Source organism: Chelonoidis abingdonii, chromosome 7 (genome assembly GCF_003597395.2).
Source record: "Chelonoidis abingdonii isolate Lonesome George chromosome 7, CheloAbing_2.0, whole genome shotgun sequence".
In the NCBI taxonomy this organism is placed as follows: domain Eukaryota; kingdom Metazoa; phylum Chordata; order Testudines; family Testudinidae; genus Chelonoidis; species Chelonoidis abingdonii.
In genome coordinates, this window is record NC_133775.1 from 24,045,967 (window position 1) to 24,072,900 (window position 26,934).

Sequence of the window (26,934 nt, forward strand, 5' to 3'; positions counted from 1 at the left end):
TCAGTAGAATTGTGAGGGTATATTTGTGTGAGGAATGTGGTCCTAAATTAATATAAAGCTTGTTAAAGGTGACAGATTATCAGCCTGGGAGGCTAAAGTCTTCTATTCATCATAGAGAAGATACAGGACAGTACAAACATCCCCACAGAGCAATTCCAGGGTGCCTCAACTCTGTTCTAGACAGGCCATCACTGTATTAGCTCAGATCACCTGCCCATTCAAGCTTTGTCATCTTCACTGAGATTGACAGCAAAAATGACAATTAGTATCAGTTGTGATGTGGGATCTGCCTGCTTGTGCCTTTACTGAGAGACATTTCACACACAGACTACAGAACACCAATCCCATGGTAGTGACTTCCAGTTGCTATCTGTCTGTACTGGATCTGAACCTGCAACCTAGAGGTAAAAAGTTCTGAATCCCCATGGCCACCCAGCTCCCAAACAACATTATAAAATTATTAAAGACACTAACAAGAGCATAAACAGGCCAGTTGAGAAAAATATCTCATACCTTTAGATAAGCAGTGTATGTTTCTTTCCAGGAGCACTGGCCAATAATTCTTCACAATGTATTCATTGGCTTATGGGCCATAGGGATTTGAGTGCCAAAGTCTTTCTTACTTGCTTTTATTTGTGCCTAACCCATAATATTACATGCAAAAATAAGGACTTAGGCTCCTCAGTTATCGGGATATGTTTTTAAATCTCTACACACAGGGTGAAATTCTTCCTTCAGATATACCTATGCAATCTTGTTGAATTCAGACACTATGGTGATGAGTGCAATATAAATGCAGAGATAAGATGAAATCAGAAAAGATTTGATCCCCCTGTATTATTCTTTGTCCCATTATCATCATCATACATTACTCATAATACAGTAGCACCCAGAGGTCCCAACAGGAGTTGGGCAGATTATAAATATACAGTCCCTGCCCTCAAATAGCTTGCAGTCTAAGGTCTTGATCCTGCTAACAGTCACACATGTGTGTAACTTTAAACAAGTGAGAAGTCCCATTGAGTACAAAATGAGACTAAGAGTTTGCAGGACTATGGCACAGATAAATTCAAGACATAAATGAATTTTGCACACAGTAGTTAGGATGGAGGGGAAAGGAAGATGATAATAAAATAAAATAAGTAATAAAAGAATTTGGTTATGTAAACTAGCCAGCTGGGTAATTTGCAGATCTCGGTGGTTTTGTTATGGTAATGAGAGTTTTGCCATTAGGATTTTACCAAAAAGGAAACTTGTCCTGAAAATGACCAGTGAGTGACAGTACTAGTTTAGGCCGAAGTCCATTCCATGTAACAAGCACACGGTACCTGAACACATACCTTAGTCATACAAAGTCTGCATTCAAATTAACAAAATAGCAAAAATGCACTCAAAGAAAACCTACAAGACTTCATTTGACAAGCTTCTTTCCCCTGCACATGTAGCTTTTCAAGATCTTTTAGAATAACCTTTTCAAAGCTGGGCACCTAACTCCATATTTGGAGACCTAAATCAGTGGCCTGATTTCAAAGGTTCTGAGCACCCCCTGAAATTAATGGGATCTATAGGTGCTCAGCACCTATGAAAAGTAGGTCACTTATTTATGTGCCTAAATATGAATTCAGCAAGTTACTATAGGCTACTGGTTTAAGAACACTAGCAATTGTTTCCAGAACAAGACCCACATCCCTGTTATGTTCCACATTTATCTAGAAGCAAAGAGGAAGTAAACCACTTATCAGAACTATGAGTTCTCCAATAGCGTGCCCCACAAAATATCCACATTTCTGGGGTTAGTGAACAGTATGCTGTGCCGTGTGATTCCAGCAGCCGTTTGAACAATAGTATCAATATTTTAACCATGATAGTTCGGACTACATATGCCAAGCCAGTGGGTGAAAGTAGAAATGCTGAGGCATGATAGCTCCCCCTCAGTTGCAATGCCTGCCTGGTCAGGAGTTAACAGGATTTTTAAACACAAGAGGAAGATGGGGGGTGGGAGGTGACCATGTGGCTGAAAGATAATGTAGCCGAAGAACTCACGTTACTGCTCAATAAATTACGTTTCTCCTTCCTTACCTCTCCCACACATGCCCCTCTCCACTCCTGGAGATGGGCTAGCAGTACCAAGTTTAATTAATGATGACAATGGTTATTAATAATGGACACAGCACCATACCTGCAAACATGCAGAATGTTTCAAGGTGGGGCATTAGCAGAGTGAACTCAGCACTTAGTGCCATTTTGAAAGAGCTCTCTGGGTGCCCCTGACTTGACCCCATCACCCATGCCTGCAGTCTGCAAGAGGTGTTGGGGAGGCCCCAAAGCAGTGGTGAGAAACCTGCAGCCCATCGGGGTAAGCTGATTGTGAGCCACGAGACATTTTGCAGCCGCAGCTTTCTGCAGTTCCCATTGGCCGGGAACAGCAAACCACAGCCACTGAGAGCTGTGAGGGGTCATGCCTACGGATGGTCAATGTCTGCAAAATGTCTCGCGGCTTGCAATCAGCTTACCCTGATGGGACGCATGTGGCCTGCAGGCTGCCCACTCCACACCACTGCCCTAAAAGCTATGCCCCACTGGAGCTGTAACATGCTTGACATCATACCAGCCCCACATCTTCAGTGCTCCAGGAGTATCAGCACCAGCACTCCGCACAGACTAGCCCAGTGGCTTCAGCATTGGCCTACTAAACCCAGGGTTGTGAGTTCAATCCTTGAGGAGGCCATTTAGAGATCTGGGGCAAAAAAATAGTTGGGGATTTGTTCTGCTTTGAGCAGGGGGTTGGACTAGATGACCTCCTGAGGTCCCTTCCAACCCTGATACTCTATGATTAATGCACAAAGAGAATAAGGGAGAAGCTCTCTGCAAGAAAACTTGGCTTCCACCCACATCACCAGTATGACAGAATTTAGCCAATACAGAGAGACATATTCCCCTACCCTGAAAAAATTCTAATGTAAGAGTAGAAAATAGCACTTGTTCTAGTCATGGGCCCCGATTCTCAGGTCTTGAGAGTTCAGGAGAACAAAGGCAGCTGAAAGTCAGAGAGGGATTTCTGGAATGCTACAGTGCTCTGTCCATGCCACCTACACTGGAGATGGTGAAATCTCTACACCTGCCAAGGACTGTCTCCGAGCAAGGAAACCTTTAGCTGCCCATTTTGGGGGGATTTCCAATCCCCTTTCCAGCACTCTGGTGGCATGAAGTGACCATAGCATGGGGCAGGATGTGATCCTAGATATCCTGCCCCTAGGGGTGGAGAAGTCCAGAGGAAGGGGGGGATTTGGGTGCTGCCTCCAAGAGGGGGGTGCCACAGGGGGATGGATCCTACCCCAAGGAGACGAGTACAGGTTTCAAGGGGTGAGGGTAAGAGAGCGAGCCTGCCCTGCACACATCCTACAGCAGCTCAGGCCCCCTCATGGCTGGCCTGGCTGCTTGCTCCAGCCCACTGACTCTCACTACAGCATGCAGGTGGGTTACCCCCTCAGTGTGTCCCCCAACCACCACTCATTTTGGCCCAACTGTCCCTCTGTTATAATGGAAGGGCAGTCAGCCCATACCTAGTCAGAGAGGGGGCTCCCTGGTGACTGGAGGCCCAGTGCGAGCGCACTTAGTGCATGCTGGTTAATCCAGGCCTGTGGGAGAAAAACAGGTTCAAGTGCCTGCTCTGCCTGATTCAGAAGGTGCCCTAACCCACACGCTATTGACTATTCTGGTCTCTCTCTCACTCTTTCATTCACTCTGATTTTTGTCCCAGTGTGGAACAGGCAAATGTTTGAAATCTGAAACATTTTCACAGGATGGGGAAACCATTCTCTGCCCATCTCTAATTGTACCCTGCATTAACCCATTGTGGATCTCTGTCCTCTTATAATGGTGGGACTACATAAAGGGGCTTAGGAGTCTACTACTGTTCTCAAATTAACTGACTTGGCCCCTATCAAGGTTCACTCCCCACTCTGAACTTTAGGGTACAGATGTGGGGACCCGCATGAAATACCCCCTAAGCTTCTTTTTACCAGCTTAGGCTAACAGTATGCTGCCACCACCAAGTGTTAACCAAATATTTAGGGAGAGCCACTTGGAACTCTGCCTTCCCCCAAATATCTCCCAAGTCCCTAACCCCCCTTTCTTGGGCAGGCTTGAGAATAATCCTCCCCAAACCCCTACACCCCTTTCCCCAGGAAGGCTTGAGAATATCCCCTCACCACTTAGTCTTGGTGAACACAGATCCAAACCCTTGGATCTTAAAACAATGAAAAAATCAATCAGGTTCTTAAAAGAAGAATTTTAATTAAAGAAAAACGGTAAAAAGGAGTACCTCTGTAAGATTAGAATGAAAGATAATCTCACAGACAATCAGAATCCAAACACAGAGGGTTTCCCTCAGCACAAAATTTTAAAGTTACACAAAGAACCCAAATTTATCCTCTCTCTTAGTTGCAAAAGAACTCACAAACATGAAAATAAAAGTAATCTAATACATTCCTTCTCTAAATACTCACTACCCTATGGGAGTGGCTTCTTTTTTTTCCTGTCTCCAGCAAAAGCACACACACAGCACACTCAAAAGACTTTTTCCCCCTTCCAGATTTTAAAGTATCTTGTCCCTTTATTAGTCCTTCTGGTCAGGTGTCAGCTAGGTTATGGGAGCTTCTTAACTCTTTACAGGTAAAAGAGGAATTAACCCTTAACTGTATGTTTATGACAGCCCCTTAACTAAAGAAGTAGATGCCCGTGCTTTCAGATCAAAAGGTACTGCATTCAATCTCTACAAACAAGAGCATTGCTACAGTGCTGTAGGAAACAAATTCTGCATTAATATTTGAGAGGAATAGGATATAAAATACATCCTTTTCTTCTCTACTTTATATGAGTCCATGATTGCCAAGATGGCAAATATATATTAAAAAAAAAAATCCTCACTGCGACCTCGAACAGAATTGTATGGATGTAATTGAGAGCAGAATTTGACTCAGTATGTCTCATATCTAACTACAAAAAAGTGGATTTTCTTCCATTAGCTTATAAAGCCTCTTTTTTAAACATATATTTTTAAATGAATGTGGATTTTTTTGGTTTTCATTTCTCAGTTCTCGCGCCAATCATTTTTAGCAGTGGTCATCTACACTGATCACAAGCAGCATCCTAGTGAATTGTCTGTTGACAGTCTGCTTTCTTGCCCATCATTCATTGCTGACAATCACAATACACTCTCAACAGGTGAGTCAGTGCGTAGGATGGTTAACAAAAACACAATAAGAAAAGCTGTCGTTCTTTTCTGATGATTAAAAACAAATCTCATCCACCATTCCTAAGCTAGATTCTTCTTTTCTTACCAGTCTCACACTACTGTATCTTACACTTGTGTCACCCAGCATGGATATTTAACAAATGCATCAGCTTCAACTGTTAGCCAACAGTTCAAATTTTCCATACTTTTCAGTTTTGTAACATAATTTTGTAACTTCTTGCCCTCAAGGAGCATGTGTCATCTAGGCAAAACTAAGCCTAGCCAAAGAATGAATAACTAGATAGTTAATCATGTGCAATGGAAAGGATTTACTGATGGCTTGAATTCCACTGCCACAATGTCGTCTTCTGTTTCGTATTGTTGAACCAGAATCTTGTCCATTGAAAAGCTGCCTCTTTTCCAGCATTCACTTTCTATAAACACAGCTTTTCACTTCAATAGCAAAAGAGCCCTGCTTGAATGAGCTATTGCTAGCTGGCTCTCTAAGAACAAAACCCTGTGCTCAGCACACTGGAGGTAGATAAAAATGGCTAAGGATTATGATGCCAACAAAGTAAACGGATGTTAGGAGAAGATAAATCTTTCCTGTGGCAGACTTTTAGTTCTAAGTAGAAAGAAATGTTTGAAAGCACACTGAGTTTGGGTTCAATGGTGGTGAAATCTCACAAGCTGTTTTTGTGAGATTCTAGCCCACAGTGATGAAAATCTCATAAGACAAACTAATTTCTGGTGATTTCTGCCATCTTGAATGGGAGAAATCTCTTTAAGGAGATCAGTCATTCTCCAGAGAGTTTGAGTGCATTGCAGCCAGAACCAAAAGACCCTTCTGGCTTTGGATCAAAGAATTCAAATCCAGACCCACTGGAAATCCAAGAACTCTTGGATTCATTGTTCCAGTTTGGGTCCATCTCTAGCTGTAACCAAGTGCAGTGCTACAGCCCTCTATTGACTGCTGCTAAATAAAAACTACAGGACTCTTTCAGACTTTCCACCCTCAGTGTACAAATACCAGTGCAACCGTAAATCTTGTCGACAAGCACTTCCATGTCGACAGGGAGAGGCGAGCTAGAGCTTGAAAAGCATTTACAGCACCAACCAATTGCCAGAAAATAAGGCTCTCTCACAAATATTTCTAACCCCTCCATTATGATGGTGCTAAACATGCATCTTTCTTGACCAGTCTTCCATGTTTCTAATGGTATCCTAATAGCCTTTTCTCTTTATTTTTTTAACCACAGAGAAAGAAATATTGATTCTCTGAGCTATGGTTCATGCAATGTGAGTACTACCCACGAAGAACAAAAGCAAACCCACTAACTGCACTTCAGTAAAGAGTCTCATAGCTGTCTGATTAGTGTGATCATTCTGCCGAAAATAATTTCTCATTGGGGTTGCATGAGGAAGAGATCAATTACTAGCCCACAAAATCAGTAAGGAGCTACATTTAAAAAGCAACTGATTTGAAAATTGATCTTGGGAAAAATTCAGTGTCTATTTATTTGCATGATGCTGGGAGCTTTCCAGGAAATACAATTTCTGCTACTAAATGATAGAATTTACCCAGTTTAATTAAAAACTGCAATTAAAGCAAAGCAAATTAAAATAGTTTAAGGAATGCAATGTGAGAATTACAGTGCACATACTTTTGAAAGCATTTTGTCAATTATAGAAGAATGTCAGGCATTTCTGAATGGCCATACCACGTCCTTACCCATGTGCACAACTCACAAACAGTGAGTATTAATATACAGTAGAACCTCAGAGTTACAAACATCTCGGGAATGGAGGTCGTCCATAACTCTGAAATGTTCATAACGCTGAACAAAGCGCAGTTCAGGCTCCAGATCCAGGAGCTAACACTCCAGGCCAGGCTTCAGCAGCAGCTGAGCTCCCTACTCAGCTCCAGCATGAGAGTGTGAGTGTGAGTGTGTGAGAGAGAGAGAGAGAGAGAGAGAACAGTGTATCACTCCTCCCAGGATGGGGAGAAGGCCCACTGCCTTGGACTGGCAGTCTCAGCATCTTGCTGAGTGGCTGACCCTCTGGGTGGGGTGGGGAGAGACAGTTCAGATGTGCCTACCTTTAAGATGCAATACAGGAACAGTACAGTATTTGCATTTTTTTTTTGTCTCTGCTGCTGCCTGATTGGTTACTTCTGGTTTCACATGGTGTCAAGTTGAGGGGCCAGTCCCTAATTCTAGTGTTTGTATCTTGAGGTTCTATTGTATTTCAAATGGTGGCACAAAACAAAGTTACGGGAAACACCTCACTACACCTTAACTACGCTATGTTATCAGTGTTGCAGTATTTAATAGTCAAATAAGAAGTATATTAATTTAGGAAGAACCAAGGACCCTCACTGTTATGTTAGCTATCTTTACATTCTCTCTCTCTCCTGACCATAACAAAATTGATACAGCTCAAGAAGCAACTAATTTGTTCACAAGAAAGCTGATTATGCAAGATACTAATAAGCAGAAAATCATTTTTAAAAGTGTACTGATTGTCCAGGAATCAGTAAATAAATTATTCCTGATAATCATTAGAGAAATGCAAAATTAAGATTCTTTCTGATCATTGTGGTGATTTTTATACGCAAACATGTTTCAAACCTGGTTTGAGTGTCTGAAGATTTTTAGTCTTTCTATAGAAAGCTGCAATTTTTTCCCCAAGAGCTGCTTTATCTTTGCCTATTTCACACAGAGATACAAACATGAAAGTAATGTTTACATTTAACTTGAGCAAATAGCTCACATATAAGGATGATCAGATGGAAAACACCTGATGTGTTAAAGACTACACACATCTAGGGTGACCAGACAGCAAGTGTGAAAAATCGGGACGGGGTAGGGGGCAATAGGAACCTTTAGAAGAAAAAGACCCAAAAATTGGGACTGTCCCTATAAAATAAGGACAGCTGGTCACCATACACACACCTCATAAGAGTGGAGGTCTTAGACCAAGGTCTGCTGGCCAAATTACAGCTAAAAGAACAGATCCCAAGTTGACGTAAATTGTCATAGGTCCACTGAAGTCAATGGAGATATGAACATTTACACAAGCTGAAGATCTGCCCCCAAAGAATTTAGTTTGCCTAAATTCCTCCCTAAATTCCCCTAGTAGCTACATCTTCATTTCTGATCCTGAACTGTTCTGCAACATTGCTATGAGTTGTTGCATTGCATTCCAGAGATGACTGTATTTCTACATGGGGTGTGAAGTGATTCTTCTATGTCTCTTACCTGTTATATACATCAGAGGAATATTGCTGGGTATAATTAACATTTGAGATTCTCAGATGAAAAGCACTATGGCAGTGTAAAGTGTTAAAATGCTGTGACGTGGCTAATAACATGTCCTTCTTTCTTTCTACTCGTCCACGGCTGTGCAGTAACACTATTGCAGACCAGAGCTGGATTAACTGAATGGATGGAGCAGGGAGAGCCGAAGGGTCTTGAGAATCAGGAATATTGCAACTAAAATGGAAGAGAGTCGGCCTGTGTTCTTCACTTCTGGTTAACTCCACAGCATGCTGTTGCAGAGCTAGGCTACCTGTGGACAGCCCGGCAAATGGGCGGGGGAGACTGGATCCATAGCTTTCTGTGCCAAGGAAATTTTGTGATGGATGATGCCCAAAGTGTCACTTTCATGACAGTGTAACGTGTAGCTCAACATAAATGCAGGCTAGATGTACACAATAGGGCATACATAAAATGTAAAACACAGATCGGGTCAAGTATCCTGCACCAAGGTAAGAAAAAAATAACTAACCTTGTTTATCTTCCTCTGAGTCACTGTTTGAGTATCCATCACTTTCATCTTTCTCGCTGTCAGAGGCCTGCAGTGCCTTCTGTGATGAGCTTTTACTCTCCTTTTCATGGTCCAAATTATCTTTTTCATCATCTGAGGGTGACTTTGACATTCCATTCATTTGATCATCGGCCTGTCCTTCTTCATTAACTTTCTCATCTGATTTCTCTTCATCTCCTTCAAAATCTTCATCATACTCTGAAATAAAAGAAGACCTCTAGCATGAGACAGAAAATGGAATTCATAACTACTTAAAGTTCTTATTAACCAGAGAGGTTAACTCCATTGACCCTCTTTTCTCTTTGCATTTCCTCACTTCTTTTTACAACAAGTGAATATATTTGGCCACAGGAGGGATTGCAAAAGTACATTACCTCAAAAAACAAATCATTTTTTTTAAATCTAGAGTAACAGAAATGGAACAAAGCTACTCAATGATCTAGCAGGTGTCATTCAAGTGTAAAGAATAAAATCAACAAAGGTAGGTCAGATAGACAAATGCAGGAATAATATATAAAGGGAAGAGATCCCACAGAACATATTGTCCTTCTGCTGCTTTATCCCTTGCTTAAATTAATTCTCCTTGCAGCAAGTTTTTTATATAATGGGGAAGTAAGAGAAAGGTGGACTGACAAGGCTAATTAACAGACAGGTGTCCTACAAAATAAATTAAATTATTCAGACTCAGCCAAAAGACACTGCAGATGAATACTCTGATTATTGCATGGTTCTTCTAATATATTCATTTGGTTACAGGGTGAATTCTTAGCTCCATTCTATTGGCAAAACTCCCATTCTGACTTCACTGTGTACAGGATTTAAACCGAAGTCTCTTACTGAGAATTTGATTAGGAACATTTGATAACATCAGGGCTTTATATGTAATTCAAAAATGAAATCATGTGTGTATCAGAAAATGTTCTCCGCTCCACCCAGAAACAGACTAATTATATTCCCACATACCAGAACATACCTAAATCCCTTTCACAATAAAATATTTACTTTGCAATCATTAATTTGCTGCACAGTCTGCAGAGAGGCAACAAAACTGTATCATGAAAGAGAATTGTCATATCAGACACGCTCCAGCTGTCCCTTGGGGCGATAATATCTCACCTTTCAAATTTAATTGTTCACCTCTTTTTCTTGTTGAAGTGACAAAATGCCAAAGACAGAAAGGAAGAGTATCTGATGTGGAACCAATTAGGCAAATAAACAATTACTCCACAGTGAGAATTAAAAGACAATGAGTAGATTTATTTTCTACATTCAAATCAATTGAGATTCCAGCTGCCTCTGAGGTGGCAAGCCTTCTCAGTAATTGTCAGAGAGGTGTCCATCCCCTGAAGGGAAAAAGGCCTGGCTAATCACAAAAATGTATTCCTAGTGCTGAATAAGAAAGTTTTGTGTGGGTACAGAAAACTCATGAAAGTGAGGGCAGGTGTAGAAAGTGGGAAAAGATTTATGGAGAAATAATGTGATATATTATGAAAAAAGGCTTCTCTTAAATAAGTAAATGGATAAACAGGAGATGCTAACAATTTTTATATCGACAGATAGATAGATATGCACATGCCAAACAAAAGATGGAAAAGGCATTGGTGGTTATATGGTACAAGAAAACTGCCAGCTTAAAAACAAGAAAGGACTCTAACCAAGAGGTGAACAGATTTATTTCACTCCACATAGGCAGCTTTTAGTGGGATAGCCCCAGTAGGAATGATAGAATGAGGACATACTGTATTCAAGATGTAAACGTCTGTGTTAGATTTGACCTTAGAAAGGAGATACTATAAATTTAAGCAGAACAAGAATGACCCTGAAAGTCAGATGCTGATCACAAATGCAAAGAATGAATGAACTATGCAACTCAAAATTATAATCTACTGCAGATAGATCCTCCACTCCTGCCTCCAACCCCTCCACCCCTTCCCCTCCTTCTATAACCCACAGACCCACAGCTACTGGCCCCTCCCCAGCCTTCTATAAACCCTCAACCCCTCCCCAGCCTTCTATTAACCCCCAGCCCCTCCGCTCCTGCCCCATCCTTCTATAAACCCCAACCCCTCCACTCCTGCCCCCTCCATCCTTCTATAAACCCCAACTCCTCCACCCCATCCCTCTATAACCCGCAACTCCTCCACGCCCCCTCCATCCTTCTATAAACCCTCAACCCCTCCACTCCTGCCCCTCAATCCTTCTATAACTCCAACCTCTCCCCCTCCCCATCCTATAACCCCCAACCCCTCCACTCCTGCCCCCTCCATCCTTCTATAAATCCCCAACCCCTTCCCCATCCTTCTATAACCCCCAACCCCTCCACCGCATCCCCATCCTTCTATATCCCCCAATCCCTCCACACCCTCACCATCCTTCTATAAACCCCCAGCCCCTCCGCTCCTGCTCCTCCATCCTTCTATAAACCCCCAACCCCGCCGCTCCTGCCCCTCCATCCTTCTATAAACCCCCAACCCTTCCACCTTCCTCCCCGTCCTTCTATAAACCCTAACCCCTCCGCACCTGCCTCCTCCTTCTATAAACCCCCAATCCCACCACTCCTGCCCCTCCTCCAGCCTTCTATAAACCCCCAGCCTCTCCACTCCTGCCCCCTCCCCCATCCTCCTATAGCCCCTCCATTCCTGCCCCATCCTTCTATACACCCCCAAAACCTTCCACTCCTGCCCCCTCCCCATTCTTTTATTAACCCTAAGAACATAAGAACGGCCGTACCGGGTCAGACCAAAGGTCCATCTAGCCCAGTATCTGTCTATCGACAGTGGCCAATGCCAGGTGCCACAAAGGGAGTGAAGCTAACAGGCAATGATCTCTCTCTCCTGCCATCCATCTCCATCCTCTGTTGAACAGAGGCTAGGGACACCATTCTTTACCCTTCCTGGCTAATAGCCATTTATGGACTTAGCCACCATGAATTTATCCAGTTCCCTTTTAAACATTGTTATAGTCCCAGCCTTCACCCTCCTCAGGTAAGGAGTTCCACAAGTTGACTGTGCGCTGTGAAGAAGAACTTCCTTTTTTGTTTTAAACCTGCTACCTATTAATTTCATTTGGTGACCCCTAGTTCTTGTATTATGGGAATAAGTAAATAACTTTTCCTTATCCACTTTCTCCACATCACTCATGATTTTATATATACCTCTATCATATCCCCCTTAGTCTCCTCTTTTCCAAGCTGAAGAGGCCTAGCCTCTTTAATCTTTCCTCATATGGGACCCTCTCCAAACCCCTAATCATTTTAGTTGCCCTTTTCTGAACCTTTTCTAGTGCTAGAATATCTTTTTTGAGGTGAGGAGACCACATCTGTACACAGTATTCGAGATGTGGGCGTACCATGGATTTATATAAGGGCAATAATATATTCTCAGTCTTATTCTCTATCCCCTTTTTAATGATTCCTAACATCCTGTTTGCTTTTTGACCGCCTCTGCACACTGCGTGGACATCTTCAGAGAACTATCCACGATGACTCCAAGATCTTTTTCCTGACTCGTTGTAGCTAAATTAGCCCCATCATATTGTATGTATAGTTGGGGTTATTTTTTCCAATGTGCATTACTTTACATTTATCCACATTAAATTTTCATTTGCCATTTTGTTGCCCAATCACTTAGTTTTGTGAGATCTTTTTGAAGTTCTTCACAATCTGCTTTGGTCTTAACTATCTTGAGTAGTTTAGTATCATCTGCAAACTTTGCCACCTCACTGTTTACCCCTTCTCCAGATCATTTATGAATAAATTGAATAGGATTGGTCCTAGACTGACCCTTGGGGAACACCACTAGTTACCCCTCTCCATTCTGAGAATTTACCATTAATTCCTACCCTTTGTTCCCTGTCTTTTAACCAGTTCTCAATCCATGAAAGGACCTTCCCTTTTATCCCATGACAGCTTAATTTACGTAAGAGCCTTTGGTGAGGGACCTTGTCAAAGGCTTTCTGGAAATCTAAGTTAAGCTATGGTCCCTGGATCCTCCTTGTCCCGCATGTTTGTTTGACCCCTTTAAAGAATCTTAATAGATTAGTAAGACACGATTCCTTTACAGAAACCATGTTTGAACTATTGCTCACAGTTAAAATGTTTTTCTATGTGTCCTGACCATTTATTTAACTATGTTTCGACTAATTTGTTGTGTTACCAACGTTAGACTTACCGTCCCTGTAATTGCCGGGAATCACCTCTAGAGGCCCTTTTAAAATATTGGCAGTTACATTAGCTAACTTCCAGTCACTGGTAACCGAAAGCAGATTTAAATGGACAAGGTTACAATAACCTTAGTTAATAGTTCGCAAACTTCACATTTGAGTTCTTTCAAGACTCTTGGGTGAATGCCATCCGGTCCGGTGATTGTTAATGTTGAGTTTACAGTAATTTCAAAACCTCCTCTAGTTGACACTTCAATCTGTGACAGGTTCGTCAGATTTGTCACCTACAAAAGCCGGCTCAGGTTTTGGAATCTCCCTAACATCCTCAGCCTGAAGACTGGAAGCAAAGAATCCATTTAGTTTTCTCCGCAAAGACTTTATCACTTTAAGCTCTCCTTTGGTATTTTCGATCGTCAAAGGGGCCCCACTGGTTTGTTTAGCAGGCTTCCCCTGCTTCTGATGTACTTAAAAAACATTTTGTGAGTACCATTTAAGATTTTTTGGCTAGCCATCTTCAACTCCTCTTTGGCTTTTCTTATTACACTCTTGCACTTAAGCTGGCAGTGTTGTGTGCTTACCTTCTATTTGCCTCACTTAAGGATTTGACTTCCACTTTTAAAGGAAGTCTTTATCTCTCACTGCTTCTTTTACATGGTTGTTAAGCCACCGGTGGCTCTTTTTAGTCCTCTTTTACTGTGTTTCTTAATTTGGGGTATACATTGAAGTTGGGCCTCTATTATGGTGTCTTTAAAAAGGGCCCATGCAACTTGCAGGGATTTCACTTTAGTCACTGTACCTTTTGTTTAACTAACCCCCTCATTTTTTGCATAGTTCCCTCTTTTGAAATTAAATGCCACAGTGTTGGGCTGTTGAGGTGTTCTTCCCCCCACAGGGATGTTGAATGCTATTGTATTATGCTCATTATTTCCAAGCGGTTCTGCTATAGTTACCTCTTGGACCAGCTCCTGCGCTCCACTCAGGATTAAATCTAGACTTGCCTCTCCCTCTAACCCCTCCACTCCTGCCATGTCCCCATTCTGCTTGTATGCACCCACCTCAAGCCTCAGCTCCTGACCACCACCCGCTGTTCTGCTCCTATCCTCCATCATCTCCCACCCCTCAACTGCTACCCTACCTCCTCCTCTGTGTCTATATACCACCCAGCTCCCTCTCTGTTCCCTCCCATCACCAGCTCTGGTTCCCCTCCCCCTCTGTTGCATCTCCACTGTCTTCTGTCTCCCTCCTAACCCCCCACATCTCCTGTCCCTCTCTCCCGTTCAGCTCATATATATCCCATGGCCCCTGTAACCTTAACTAAAGGCATTGTTACCTGCACTGCCTATGCTTTCTCTCTCTCTCTCTCCTCCCTCCCCGCCCTCCCTCTCTCTCTCACTCACACTTCTTAAATCTCTGTCCTTCATTACCAGAGTAATCTGGAGTGGGGCGATTCCTACTTTGCCAGGGTAAACTGTCTGTATCAATGCACTTACACTGGTTGCTAAAGTCACAGTGTAAACAAAACCTTAAACTTAGATTATGAAAGATTTTGAAATCATATTTGCTGTTGTTACTTTCTGTAGCCCAGAACCACACAGAGTGCATCAAGACCCTTGGTGCTAGGCACAAACACACTGCAAGAGTCAGTCCTTGCCGTAAAAACATCCAGTCCAAACAGACAAGCTAGACATAGGCTGGGAGCTGGGAATAGAGCCCAGGTCTCCTGACTAGCAGTGCTATGCCCTCTCCATTAGACAATTCTGCCTCCCCGTTTGTGTTCCTTAATAGGGCTTTTTGATACTGTACCATCTTTACTAGCATTTTCCTGGTCATCTTCAGACTCATCCAAAGGTCCTTCTTGTGTTTCTTCTTCTCCTTCCTCCTCTCCAATTTCCACGCTGTCCTCTGTAGGCTCCTGACCCTCTCCGTGAGCTGATGAAATTTCAACTGTCGAGTGTTTGGTCACCTCTTGCTCAATGCCGCCCTCACTTGGCTCACTGTTCTCTTCATCCTTCATGGAATCTTCTTGCTTTTCTCCGTAGTCTTCCTTCATCTTTTTCTTTGGAGGAGAGGGTTTTTTGTCCAGACCCATTGCAATAATACACCTAACAAAAACAACATGAGAAACTTGGAAACTACACATTTGTCCTTCCATAACCTGCCATATGCCTAGTGAGTTAAAAATAAAATTAAATACATTGTCCTATGCCTCAGGCTCACCACCTCTAAATATGGGACAATAACATTTACCCTCTTCTGTAAAGCACTTTTGAATCCAAAGGGTTAAAAAACCCTTTGTAGCAAATCCTGGTCCTGCTCTCCCGTACACTACTGCATCAGTACTGCTACTGCTCTGAGCTACTCTCCAGGACTTTCACTGCACTGCAGCAATGTCCACACAGCATGTTACTGTTATGTTGCTGTAGATTCTCACCCTGGCTTGCCGTGCAGCTACTTGTTGTGTAAACAAGCCTCAAATTGCATCTTTATAGGTGCACTTTGGCTAACTAGCAATGGGCTGAACAGAGATATGGGATCATGTTGCTGAGAGACAGAACGCTCCCTACTTGCTTCCCTCCTTAACCCCCCTGACCATTGCAGCTATGCCAATATAACTCAAGTGTAGACCAAGCCCAATTCCTCTTCTTCTCCCTCCCTCTAGTTTTTTTTAAAAAACAATTCTTAATGCTGCTTTAACCTCCACCAACCAACCCTGCTTCCTCACCTGCCTCCCACATATTGAAAGATTTCTTAGTTCATAGCAGGTGGTGTTTGCTTCAGAATTCTGGTACAATACAGGAAATTTTGCACAACATAATATGGATCCTGGGGATATTCTGGGGCCTGATCTACACATAAAACATAGATCAAACTAGCTATATCATTTAGGGGTGTGAAAAGAATTCACACCCGTGAGAGATGCAGTTAAGCTGACCAAGGCCCAGTACAGACGCTGCAAGCAATTCTTCGGTCAACTTAGCTACCGCGTCTCAAACAGGTGGATTAACTACAGCAATGGAAAAAAACCTGTCTGTCACTGTAGCATGTACCTACATTATATCACCACAATGGCACAGTGCTATAGCTGTGACACTGTAGTGTAGACATTACCCAGAGGCTCAGTGCCAAGGCCTAGTGAAGAATGAAAACCCCACTCTGCTTATTCCTTTTTCTTTCCTCAAGACAACTCTTCTAGGGCTGATCCTTCTCCCTTACTCTCAGCAGTTCTCCTCATAGCCATGAACCCCTTCCCATACCTTTCATTCCCTTCCTAGAACACTATGACCTCTCCAACAGCTCTTCTTACATAAAGCTTTCATACAGCAATCCCTCATGCTAACCCTTTCTACAGCTGCTTCTAACCTGCTGTGAGATATCCGAGAGACTTCCAAGGCTAGAATTTCAGAAACTGACTTCTAATTTTGTGAGCACAAAATGTAGGTGTGAATAATTGTGTTAGGCATTCTGTCCTCTCCGTTATTAGTGCCCATAGTTTCCTAAAGGTCATTGAGATATTGGAGTTCCTATGTGCATGTGCACAGCTATCTAGGGCTTCAAGCCTACAGTGAGCTCTGCATAGATTAACCCCAGCATCCAGACAGAACCTATTGTGGAATCAGCGGCAAAGTCACTCAGGGCTTGACCGAAAACCCATGGAAATCAAGGGGAACCTTCACTGAGCATGGCATCTGTGGACACAAAATCACACCCAAAATTATTTGTGCTCACAATTTTGCCCCTCCAAACGTACAAGGGTAAAGCAGGACTTTATGGGATGTGATTTGTTGGGGACATGAAAATACAGCTGTAACTGCTGGGAAAGGAACCTACAAACAGGCATCTTTAGGTTAATAGCTAGATTTGGGTGGGCTGGTGGAAGAAAGAAGAATTTCATTAATCATTGGGTTTTTTCCAATATGAAAGAATCTGCACCATTTCTCCAGGCTCATATCATTTTAGATAAAAATAATTCACTTTCTTCGCCACACACACGTGCAAACAGAAAGGCTGAGATTTGAGCTAGTTTGGCTATTTACTGAAACAGTACCTCCAGCCTAATTCAGCTGCTTTTCACTCCTCAGAAAACCTTGTCACGGGAACTATAGCAGAACATTTACATAAATCATGTAAATGTTAGTTTGAAGTGGAAAGACATGGAATTTTTCCTCAGAATTTTGTGTTTATCTAAAAAGTTAGTTTGGCTCTATGGGGGGTTCCCCTATCTCCGCTTCCCCCACTGCATCCAATTGCTTATTGTTGTTTTAAAAATATATTATGAAAAGAATAAAAATTATACATGGCAGCAGCAGTTCTACTGTGTGACACTGCCTTGAAAATCCAGAATTTTTTTTTTTTTTAATTAAAACAAACTTCTTGGCTTACGCTGCAGCTGTTGATCATGGCATTGTCTTTGGCCATGAACAAACAGAATGCTCTGTTGTGCTCATATTTGTTTTCTGCATCCTGGGCAATGTCCTATATTGGCTACTCTGCAGCCAGGGAAATTACTGTGGACTTCAAATGCTGAGGCAGAGTTGTGCTCCTGAATCTTCTTGTTTTAATTATGTATCTAGCTTGCATGGTGGCCTAGAAAAACCTTAAGAATACAACTGAGTGTGAACTGATTTAGTGATGTCTGCCTGAGTCAACAATAGGTCTGAGAGACGGGAATGACTCACTGAGATGAATGGATTGTTAACTCTGGAACCTACAGATAAGAAACAATGGCACCATTAAACTACGTCACTGCTTATCATTTTTAGCATAAACATCCAGCTGACATATTTATCCAACAACGCAAACCACCTTCTATGCCTCTCTGGTTGACAAAAGGCCCTTTTTGCTCCTTCCCATGTGAACATATATTCCAACTTCCCCCTGACAAATGCTCTGATATAGCTATACATCTTCAGTTCAAAACTCTCTGGCATATTGAAAACAGAAAACATGGTCGTAACCCAAAAACCCCTTAGTGTCAACTAGGAAAGGGGGTTACAAGAATATCCTGATTCTGGTCTGTGCATTCTGGTTCAACAAAGAATGTCATGTGAGGTCTTAAATGAAAGTCAGGGTCACATACTTTGTTAATATTGTTGTGAAATGTGTGGACAGTTACTATGTAAGGAGCTATGTGGGAATACTGAAAATATATTTAGATTCTGTATCACAGCACAGGTGGAAAAACAGGTTTCTTGCCAGTCAAAAGATGTTTATTCATCTGTCTCTCTGTTGGTGCGTAAATTAAGCATGGTAAGCTAACACACTGGAGGTATTTACATACAAAGTCAACAGAAAGATGTGAAGTCAACAAGGAAGAACACACAGCAGAGGAAAAGAACTTTATCTTGAGATACACTTCAAAGGTTTGCTGAACTATATTTGAGGAACAAAGAAGATCCTCCAAACGGGCAGTGCGTAGACATTCATGAAAACAGGAGCCCCACCAGCTTGGGTGGAACATGCTGCAAAAGGCTTTGGGTGAGATGAACTTCATTAAACAGGAGGTTAATCTACTAGTTAAGTTTAACCTCTAGAAAGTGTGTGATAGTTTCATTTTATAGGTAAACCCTCGTTTCCATTATCCTTACTCACAGTCTCTTGAATCTTTGATAATAAACTTCTTCTTGTTTTCATTATCAGTGCTGTGGTATTAAGTAAGAAGCTGATCCTGAGTTGAATCCTACAAGCTGATGTGTACATTGTTCCCTTGGGGACAATCGACCTTGGTATTTCTGTGAGTGGCAAAGGGGCTGGATACTACAGGGGAACGCTGCAAAGGGGCTCAGGGACTGGGGTACACCAACTGTTAATCTGCATAACAAAGTGAGGACTGGCGTAGCCCAGAGGAGAAGGCTCAGGTGGCTCACAGGCTTGTGGTGTCAAGGAACAGATATCCAGTTCAGCACAGGCAAGTCTCCCTCACACTGGAGGCATGGGAAGTAACATGGTGACTCAGTCCTGGGGACCCTGAGAACTGTCATAATGGGGACAATGTAAAAAAATCAACTGACTTCAATAGGAGATTGCCTATGGGAAGATTGCAAGAGTAGATCCAATATTCAGATGATATAACTGGTTTCAAGACAAGGGAGGCAATAGATCCCCATTCATCTGAGATGGGTGAAATGTTTGATAGATGCTTTAAAAAAAGCGGGGAAAGTTTTGTGGTCTAAACACTTATGAGCATACCTATAGCAAGGAGACGCTCTATCCACATTCACAAAGCCAAAGTATCCATGCTTGCCTCCCAATCTCACACCCTTCCGATGCTTGTATTCGCAGCAGGAGCTCAGCCTGTCCATCTGTATCCCATTGAGGAAAAAGGTGAGACTGAAGGGGAAACCATGGTGCCGCTTTGAGGTAAAGTGAAAGGTCTCTGTAATTGGGGAGAGAATGGGGTTAATGCATTATTGACAGTCTGCGTCCAGTGACCTCCATTTTGTCTGCATATGTGCCAAAACTATGGATCCTGTGAGATCAGGCTCTATGCCTCTCATCTGCATTAAAGACCATTATGTTGTGAAATTCCACCTGCTGATATCCACAAAAATCATGCTTGTCCCCACCCCCACAGCAGCATCCTGCAGGTGCTGTAACATATCCATGGTCAGCTGGGACATTGTCACTGTAGCCATGCAAAACTTCACAGCTCCAGGAAGGATAGAACCCTGAGCCTCCCATCTCAAAAACACAGGCCCCTACCACTTGATTTGCAAAAAGGTATCCATTAGCTATTACCTAGCAGTACAGAGCTTATGACACACAGCTGAGCAGTGCTAATTCTCTCCAGCAAATGGCAGTAGGACACATACATAGCTCTTTATCATATTCAATGAAAAATCAGAAGCAAAACACAATCAGTTACATACAACTCATTGAGTGAAACAGAACTGCTGGTTCAAATGCTTCTCTCAATTGGAAGACTAAAATCACCCCTTCAGCAATAGTAGTCATCACTTCAGGTTACAGAGACTCATTAGCATGGCACCATGGGTGGGTTGTGCTGCTCCTGGGTAAAGGCTTTATGCAGAGGAACTCCATAACATTGGCAGTGATGAGAAGAAGTCTTCCTCCAATCCCCAGGCTGGAATAAGAATTGTGATCTGTGGTAACCCTCCCCTCCTTAATTGTAGATGCCTCTCCTTCCTCCACAGTCAGCTAGGCAGAGCCGAAACCGTGCACAATTGTGTGATGTATAGTGATTGTGGACAACTCCCTTGTGCCCGCACCACAACCACTCATGCAACAGAACAACTGTGATTTCATTGCATCTGAGGACTTCTGATCTTAACCTAGAGGTGATTTTCAGCTATCAAGAATAGTAGATGCCCAGGACTGATTCTCCTCTCACTCTTGATATATACCAGAGTAACTCTAGTGAAGTCTATGGAGTCACACTAGTGTAAAACGGCTCAAAATCAGACCTCCAGAATATAATTTTCCTTCTGTAACAATAAAAAGCATACACTGATGTATTACTGCTACTCAGAAACAGATAATTTAGTATTCAGGGACAGTTTACTCCTGCAAAGATTTTATTAGCCATACATCTCTATCCACAACTTAATCTAACCCACAGTATTTTGTTAAATCACTCCTCTAAATTCCTTCTTCCATAATTTGCAAAAGTAATTGCAGCCTCATTTTCAATCATGGAACAGTAAATCTCGATTTAGGTTGGAGGCAGCTGGTTTATAAGTCCCTGGATGCGCATATCTTGAGTGAGCTCAGCTGAAATCATTTTGATATCACATCAACCGTGTATCCAGAAAATAAGATGTTGCCAGAATTAAAATGAACGCCTCAACTTTTAATCCTTACCTCCTTCCAGTAGCTTGCCTTTGTAGACACAAAGGTTTTCTCCTCCACAATGTTGCTGATAGACTTTGATTTCATCTCTGTAATCAGTGTCATCATGAGACAAGTGCACACTTTTTCCTAAGTAGACCATTGTAACAGATGCATTGCTGTGTAATGAGGGCTTATGGAATTTTCCCGAGTCCTACAACAGGAGCACAATAAATGCATTCAATAACCAGACTCCTAACTAGAGGTGAACAAAGGGGCAGCACTGGTAAGACATTTTTAAAGTGTTCATTCACCTCTTTTTCTCTCACTAAATTTAACCTTCCTGAACTGCAAACAGATCAAACTGTTGTGCCCAATCCAGGGCCTTGATTCAGACTCTATGTAACACTCCAGTGGTGTGAAGGGGCCTTCCGGCTGCCCTACTGAGTCAGCTGAGGATTCCCTGGCATGGGGACATTGGGCATATCATGAATCTACATGGGAGAAGGGGGCATGGCCAGAGCACTGCTGGACTCCAGCAGTCCCCAGATGGCATAATAGACCCTTAGGTCAATCTAGCTGGAATTCATTTAAAAAAAAAAAAAAAAAAAAAAAAAAGTCCTGTGGCTGCTCTTACACACACTTGGGCAACCCTGCAGATCAGGGATATGCAAAGGTAGCATACAGCTAGGTTTGCCCATCACCTAGAGTCCTGCATTGAGCACAGCTCCACCAGACCCGAGGATCAGGTCTTGTGTGTCTTTACCAGACATAGGCTGCCCAGATAGATGAATTATATTTCCTTTGATCTGGCAAATGCTTATCCAAATCTGAAATTATCAAAGCTGTATTTGGTATCCAAAACCCAAATCAGCTGTCCTCCCAGCTATAGATCTAACATCTAAATAGTTCCTGTATGTCAGTTTACTTTTTGAATAGAATCCATTTAGAATTCTTCCATTCTCTTTGCAAAGAAATTCTAGTTAGAGCAGCGTGAACTTTACATAGCGAATCATGTATTTAATTTCATGTTTCCATTTGTGAATGCTCTGCAAGCAGCCTTTGATTGTTATTAATTTGTACACTATTAAAAATTCTTTGATTAGGGTTTTATGTGGGAAAAAATAGTTCAGCCTCTGAGCTCTTCATGATTCACTATGGTCCTGATTCAGCAAGACACACAAGTATGTGGCTAACTTCAAGCATGTAAGTAGGCCGCAAATTTAATCTGTTTCTGCTCTCTCTTACGACATCGTAGAAAGGGATGGGGCATTTTCTAGCACAGCTGCTGACTAAGGGCTTTTAAGCACAATCTTGCCCTAGTAGGGAGATGGACCAGATGATCCAATCAGTCTTTTCCACATCTGCCTTGTTTTATTCTGACTATAATGTGGGCTTAAGCATGCAGCCCCCATACTGGCAAGCTCTTATGGAAGTTAATGGTAGTTCTGCCTGAGAAAGGACTGAGTCCTTTATGCCAGGGGCCTGTACCATAAAAGCAAATTTTTCAGTTCTTCTGTGGCATGGAAACCTAATACATTGGCTAGCTGAATGGGGCTATCAATGGGTTCGGTGGGCTACAAGGACAAATCATGAGTAGATTATTCTCCCAACTGATCTTGATTCTGTGAACACACCTGCTTGTTGAATGGTTTGATACACTTGATTCTCTTTAACAAATGATTTTAGATTCATGTTTGTGAACACGTGTAAAGCCACTCTCTTCACTGGAAATGCTTTACAGATGGATCCTTGGAAAGAGCTCACAAAACGAAACAATCAGAAGTTGGGTTTTCAGGAGTACACAGAGCTTTAACTGGGGGTGGGGAGGAAGACAAAAACAGGCAGGGTCTAGCTGCTGCTTCTAGTTTTTGAGTTGGTTCACTTCCAAGTGATGCTTTCAGTCCTGCTCAGTTGAATTACTGCCTGCCTGGTTATTAATATATTTGATTAAACTAATTTGACTGTGGAAAACAATTCCAGGCTACTGCATTAAATAGAAGACAATACAATATCTCAGCACAGCATGAAAGCAAACATGTAGGAACAGATTGTGCCATCAAGCACTCTCCAAACTAGAGCTCCAACTCAGATTTGCACTGTAACTCTGGCACTGACAAAACTCTGAGGGTGCACAGCCTGGGGTATTTGCCCCCAGCACTAGCCCTGGTCTGCTGATCTTGCTGCTCTCTGGCCCCTTGAGGAGGCTGGCACTACTTCCACTGCTAGCTAGATTCAGAATGTCTTGAACCACTTCACTGCCTCTTCATGCTCTCAAGACAGTGTATCTGGTAAAAGCACCTCTGGAGCAAGAAATATAGCCATCGGGGTGAGGGGGTGGAAAAGAGATCACATACTGTACCTTTGTTAACAGCTGCTCGAAACCATTTGGCGCAGTGGTCGGGCGAAAGCGCCTGCCCCTGGAAGTCCCATGCCTAACTCCCTTTATGTTCTTATCTCCTTTTTGGGGTGGAGGTGGCACCGGTATCACGTAATTGTTAATGATGGGAAGTTGATATGGGGATAATCCAGCTGAATAATCCACTGAGTTCATAAGCCTCATCATGCTTTTCTCTCCCTGCAATCACATTTAACCACGTCAAACCCAAGTTCATGCAAACACTGAGCCTGCTCAGTACAACTTGGGACCATCCTGGATGTACATGATCTGACTGTTCCCTCCATTTTACATTCACATTTTCAAACAGGGCCCTCTAAATCGGTGCCCACAAATTTGCTTGCGAAATGATTCGTGCGAGCAAAACCCTGAATATGAATCTGGAAGCACAGCTAGAGGACCTGGGTTCAGGTTTCTCGAAAATTTAACCCAAGAACTGATAGAAAAAATTTTAAATTGCGTATTACTTATGATCCTAGCAGACTCTCAACGACAGCCAGCCAGAATAGTGAACGAATTAACAGTGCTTTTGCAGTACTAATTTCCTTTCATTTGTGGGGCAGAAACTAAGGAGTTTCATAAAATTATTGGGCACAAAATTACCTCAGTGCTTCTCAAATGACTTTACTCCTCCTCCAGGATGAAATTCATCCAAAGGCACAGGAGCCAAAGGCCCTGAAGCAGGAGGCAGGTGTACAAAAGTAACTCAGACCCTTGCAGGTGCTGGAACTGGGCTCTGCAGCAGGTCCACATAAACCATCCCATTTGAGAGCTGGCAGTCATGGGAGCCGGCTGGGAGAAGGGCTGATGGTCCATGATAACTTACTGTAGTACCTTGCAGTGCCTGCACAAGGATCACAGCCCCCGAACCACTCATACCTTTACCAACATAAATCCTATTAACTTCATTTTTTTCAAAGCTATGGGAGAAGGGCTGAATTTTTCCCTTTAGGTAATTACATATCCCCGTGAGCAGGTTCCACTAGTCTGAGCAGCTCCCCTTCTCTATTCCTACTTCTTTGGCTTAGGAGGAGGAGGAGCTATGGTGAGGAAAGGCGAGGAGGTTGCTGCTCCTTTACAGCTGTGTATGGTGAAGGGGAGGGTTTGCTGGGATCATACAATATAGGACTGGAAGGGACCTTGAGAGGTTATCTAGTTCAGTCCCCTGCACTCACGGCAGGACTAAGTATTATCTAGACCATCCCTGACAGGTGTTTGTCTAACGTGCTCCTTAAAATCTCCAGTGATGGAGATTCCACAACCTCCCTAAGCAATTTATTCCAGTGTTTAACTACTCTGACAGTTAGGAATTTTTTCCTAATGTCCAACCTAAACTGTCCTTACTGTAATTTAAGCCCATTGCTTCTTGTCCTATCCTCAGAGGTTAATTTCTCTCCCTCCTCCTTGTAACATCCTTTTATGTGCTTGAAAAGTGTTATCACATCCATCCGTCCCCCTTCCCCCTCACCCTCCAGTCTTCTCTTCTCCATACTAAATGAACCCAATTTTTTTCAATCTTCCTTCATAGGTCATTGAGTGAAACTAGATTACTAATCATTTTTGTTGCTTTTCTCTGGACTTTCTCCAATTTGACCACATCTTTCCTGAAATGTGGCACCCAGAACTGGACACAATACTCCAGCTGAGGCCTAATCAGCACTGAGTAGAGCAGAAGAATTACTTCTTGCATCTTTCTTACAACACTTCTGGTAATACATCCTAGAACGTTGTTTGGGTTTTTTTGCAGCAGTGTTACACTGTTGACTCATTTAGCGTGTGATCCACTAGGACCCCCAGATCCCTTTCCACAGTCTAGGCAGTCATTTCCTATTTTGTATGTGTGCAACTGATTATCCCATCCTAAGTGGAGTACTTTGCATTTGTCCTTATTGAGTTTCATCTTATTTTCTTCAGACCATTTCTCCAGTTTGTCCAGATTATTTTGAATTTTAATCCTATCCTCCAAAGTACTTGCAAGCCCTTCCAGCAGGGCATCATCTGCAAACTTTATAAGTGTACTCCCTCTACCATTACCTAAATCATTGATGAAGATATTGAACAGAACCGGACCCAGACCTGACCCCTGCGGGACCCCACTTGATATATGCCTTCCACCTTGACTATGAACGACTGATAACTACTCTCTGGGAATGGTTTTCCAACCAGTTATGCACCCACCTTATAGTAGCTCCATCTAGATCCTCTACAAATACCCTCAGCTGTCCCTGTTAAGAGGTAGGCACTCCCCCTATAGAGAATCTCCACAGAAATGAAAAATTTATATGCAAAGACTACTCTATAGAAAAAGCATCCACTGTGTTTTTCAATGCTGTGATCCAGGTCTGAATATGAAGTCAGTAGGACAATGTCTTTTGCAAAACAAAAGGAAGGGAAAGAAGGAAAGTCTGAACAAAAAGCTGATGATAAATAATTGTGCATTAAACACAGTTTGTGGTTCACGATTCTGAGATGTACAGTATTAGTTTACTTTTAAGTCATTCTTTCTGAGGGGTTCCTGAAACTCTGTAATTCTCATTAAAAAAAAAAACAAGGGCTAACCCCATTGGGAAACTGATGATCATGTTCAAGTTCCAAGAGCTTTTGTTTGGATCTCGAAGAAGTCTTGAGCGTGGATCCTGCTGTAGGATATCCAGGAAGTGGCTGTAGTCGGACTGGGCGTTGCATATTTCCTGGTGCTGTGTTTGGCCGAGGAGAGGAAGACTGGACAATTGAAACAAGAGAAGAGCTCTTTAAAATGAGCATTCATGCACATTCCAGAACCTAGGAGTAATCCAATAAGGCAGTGGGTCTCAACCTTTCCATACTACTGTACCCTTTCAGAAGTCTGATTTCAGCCCCAGGCAGTGGGGCTTTGGCTTCAGGATGTATCTTAGCTTTGTGAGGCCCCTCCTTGCCATCCCATAACGCTAGACCTGCACTTGTGGCCCTGCCTAAACCCATCCTGTGGCCCCCCAGGGGTCAGCTCTCCCAGGCTGAGAAACAATGATATAGTATATAGAGCAGTATAAACAAGTCATTGTCTGTATTACATTTTAGCTTGCACTGACTTTGTTAGCGCTTTTTACGTAGCCTGCTGTAAAACTAGGCAAATATCTAGATGAATTGATGTATCCCCGGAAGACCTCTGTGCACCCCCAGGGGTACATGTACCGCTGGTGGAGAACCACTGCAATAAGGGACTCAATACAATTATAGATGAACCTTTAACTTGTTATTTAATCAAGCCCTTGAAATTTGACATGTAGATTTCTTGTAAAATAAAGGTGAGTAGAAACGTGTCTTTACAAAAACAGGGCTTACAACAGGGTAGAAAGTGTGTAATCTCAAAATACAAATCTCTTGAGGACACAAAAAAGTTATTGATAAAAATTTTCAAAACTGACAAGAGAATATGGATGCCTAAGTTGAGAGACATTAAGAAATCATGATTTTCAGAAAGAGCTGAAAACCTTCCCTCTGAAGATCATGTCCCCTTAAGGTGTCTCAGATTGGGCACCCAAAACCT

At 42.5% G+C, this 26,934-nt stretch overlaps 1 protein-coding gene across 5 annotated transcripts in view; it reads right to left on the bottom strand.

Moving 5' to 3' along the window:
• The window catches only part of ERICH3 (glutamate rich 3), a 65,728-nt gene that overhangs the window by 17,305 nt on the left and 21,489 nt on the right, over positions 1–26,934 (bottom strand). For 3 of the 5 annotated variants that reach the window (XM_032782130.2, XM_032782133.2, XM_032782128.2), the window contains exons 6-12: positions 25,968–26,129; positions 23,373–23,588; positions 21,044–21,224; positions 19,412–19,598; positions 15,029–15,327; positions 9,026–9,262; positions 7,867–7,944 (exon numbers count right to left, since the gene is read on the bottom strand). In XM_032782130.2, coding sequence (XP_032638021.1) covers positions 7,867–7,944; positions 9,026–9,262; positions 15,029–15,327; positions 19,412–19,598; positions 21,044–21,224; positions 23,373–23,588; positions 25,968–26,129 — 1,360 coding nt within the window. The remainder of the gene's footprint in view (positions 1–7,866; positions 7,945–9,025; positions 9,263–15,028; positions 15,328–19,411; positions 19,599–21,043; positions 21,225–23,372; positions 23,589–25,967; positions 26,130–26,934) is intronic. The other 2 variants (XM_032782132.2, XM_032782131.2) reach the window with 2 other exon arrangements.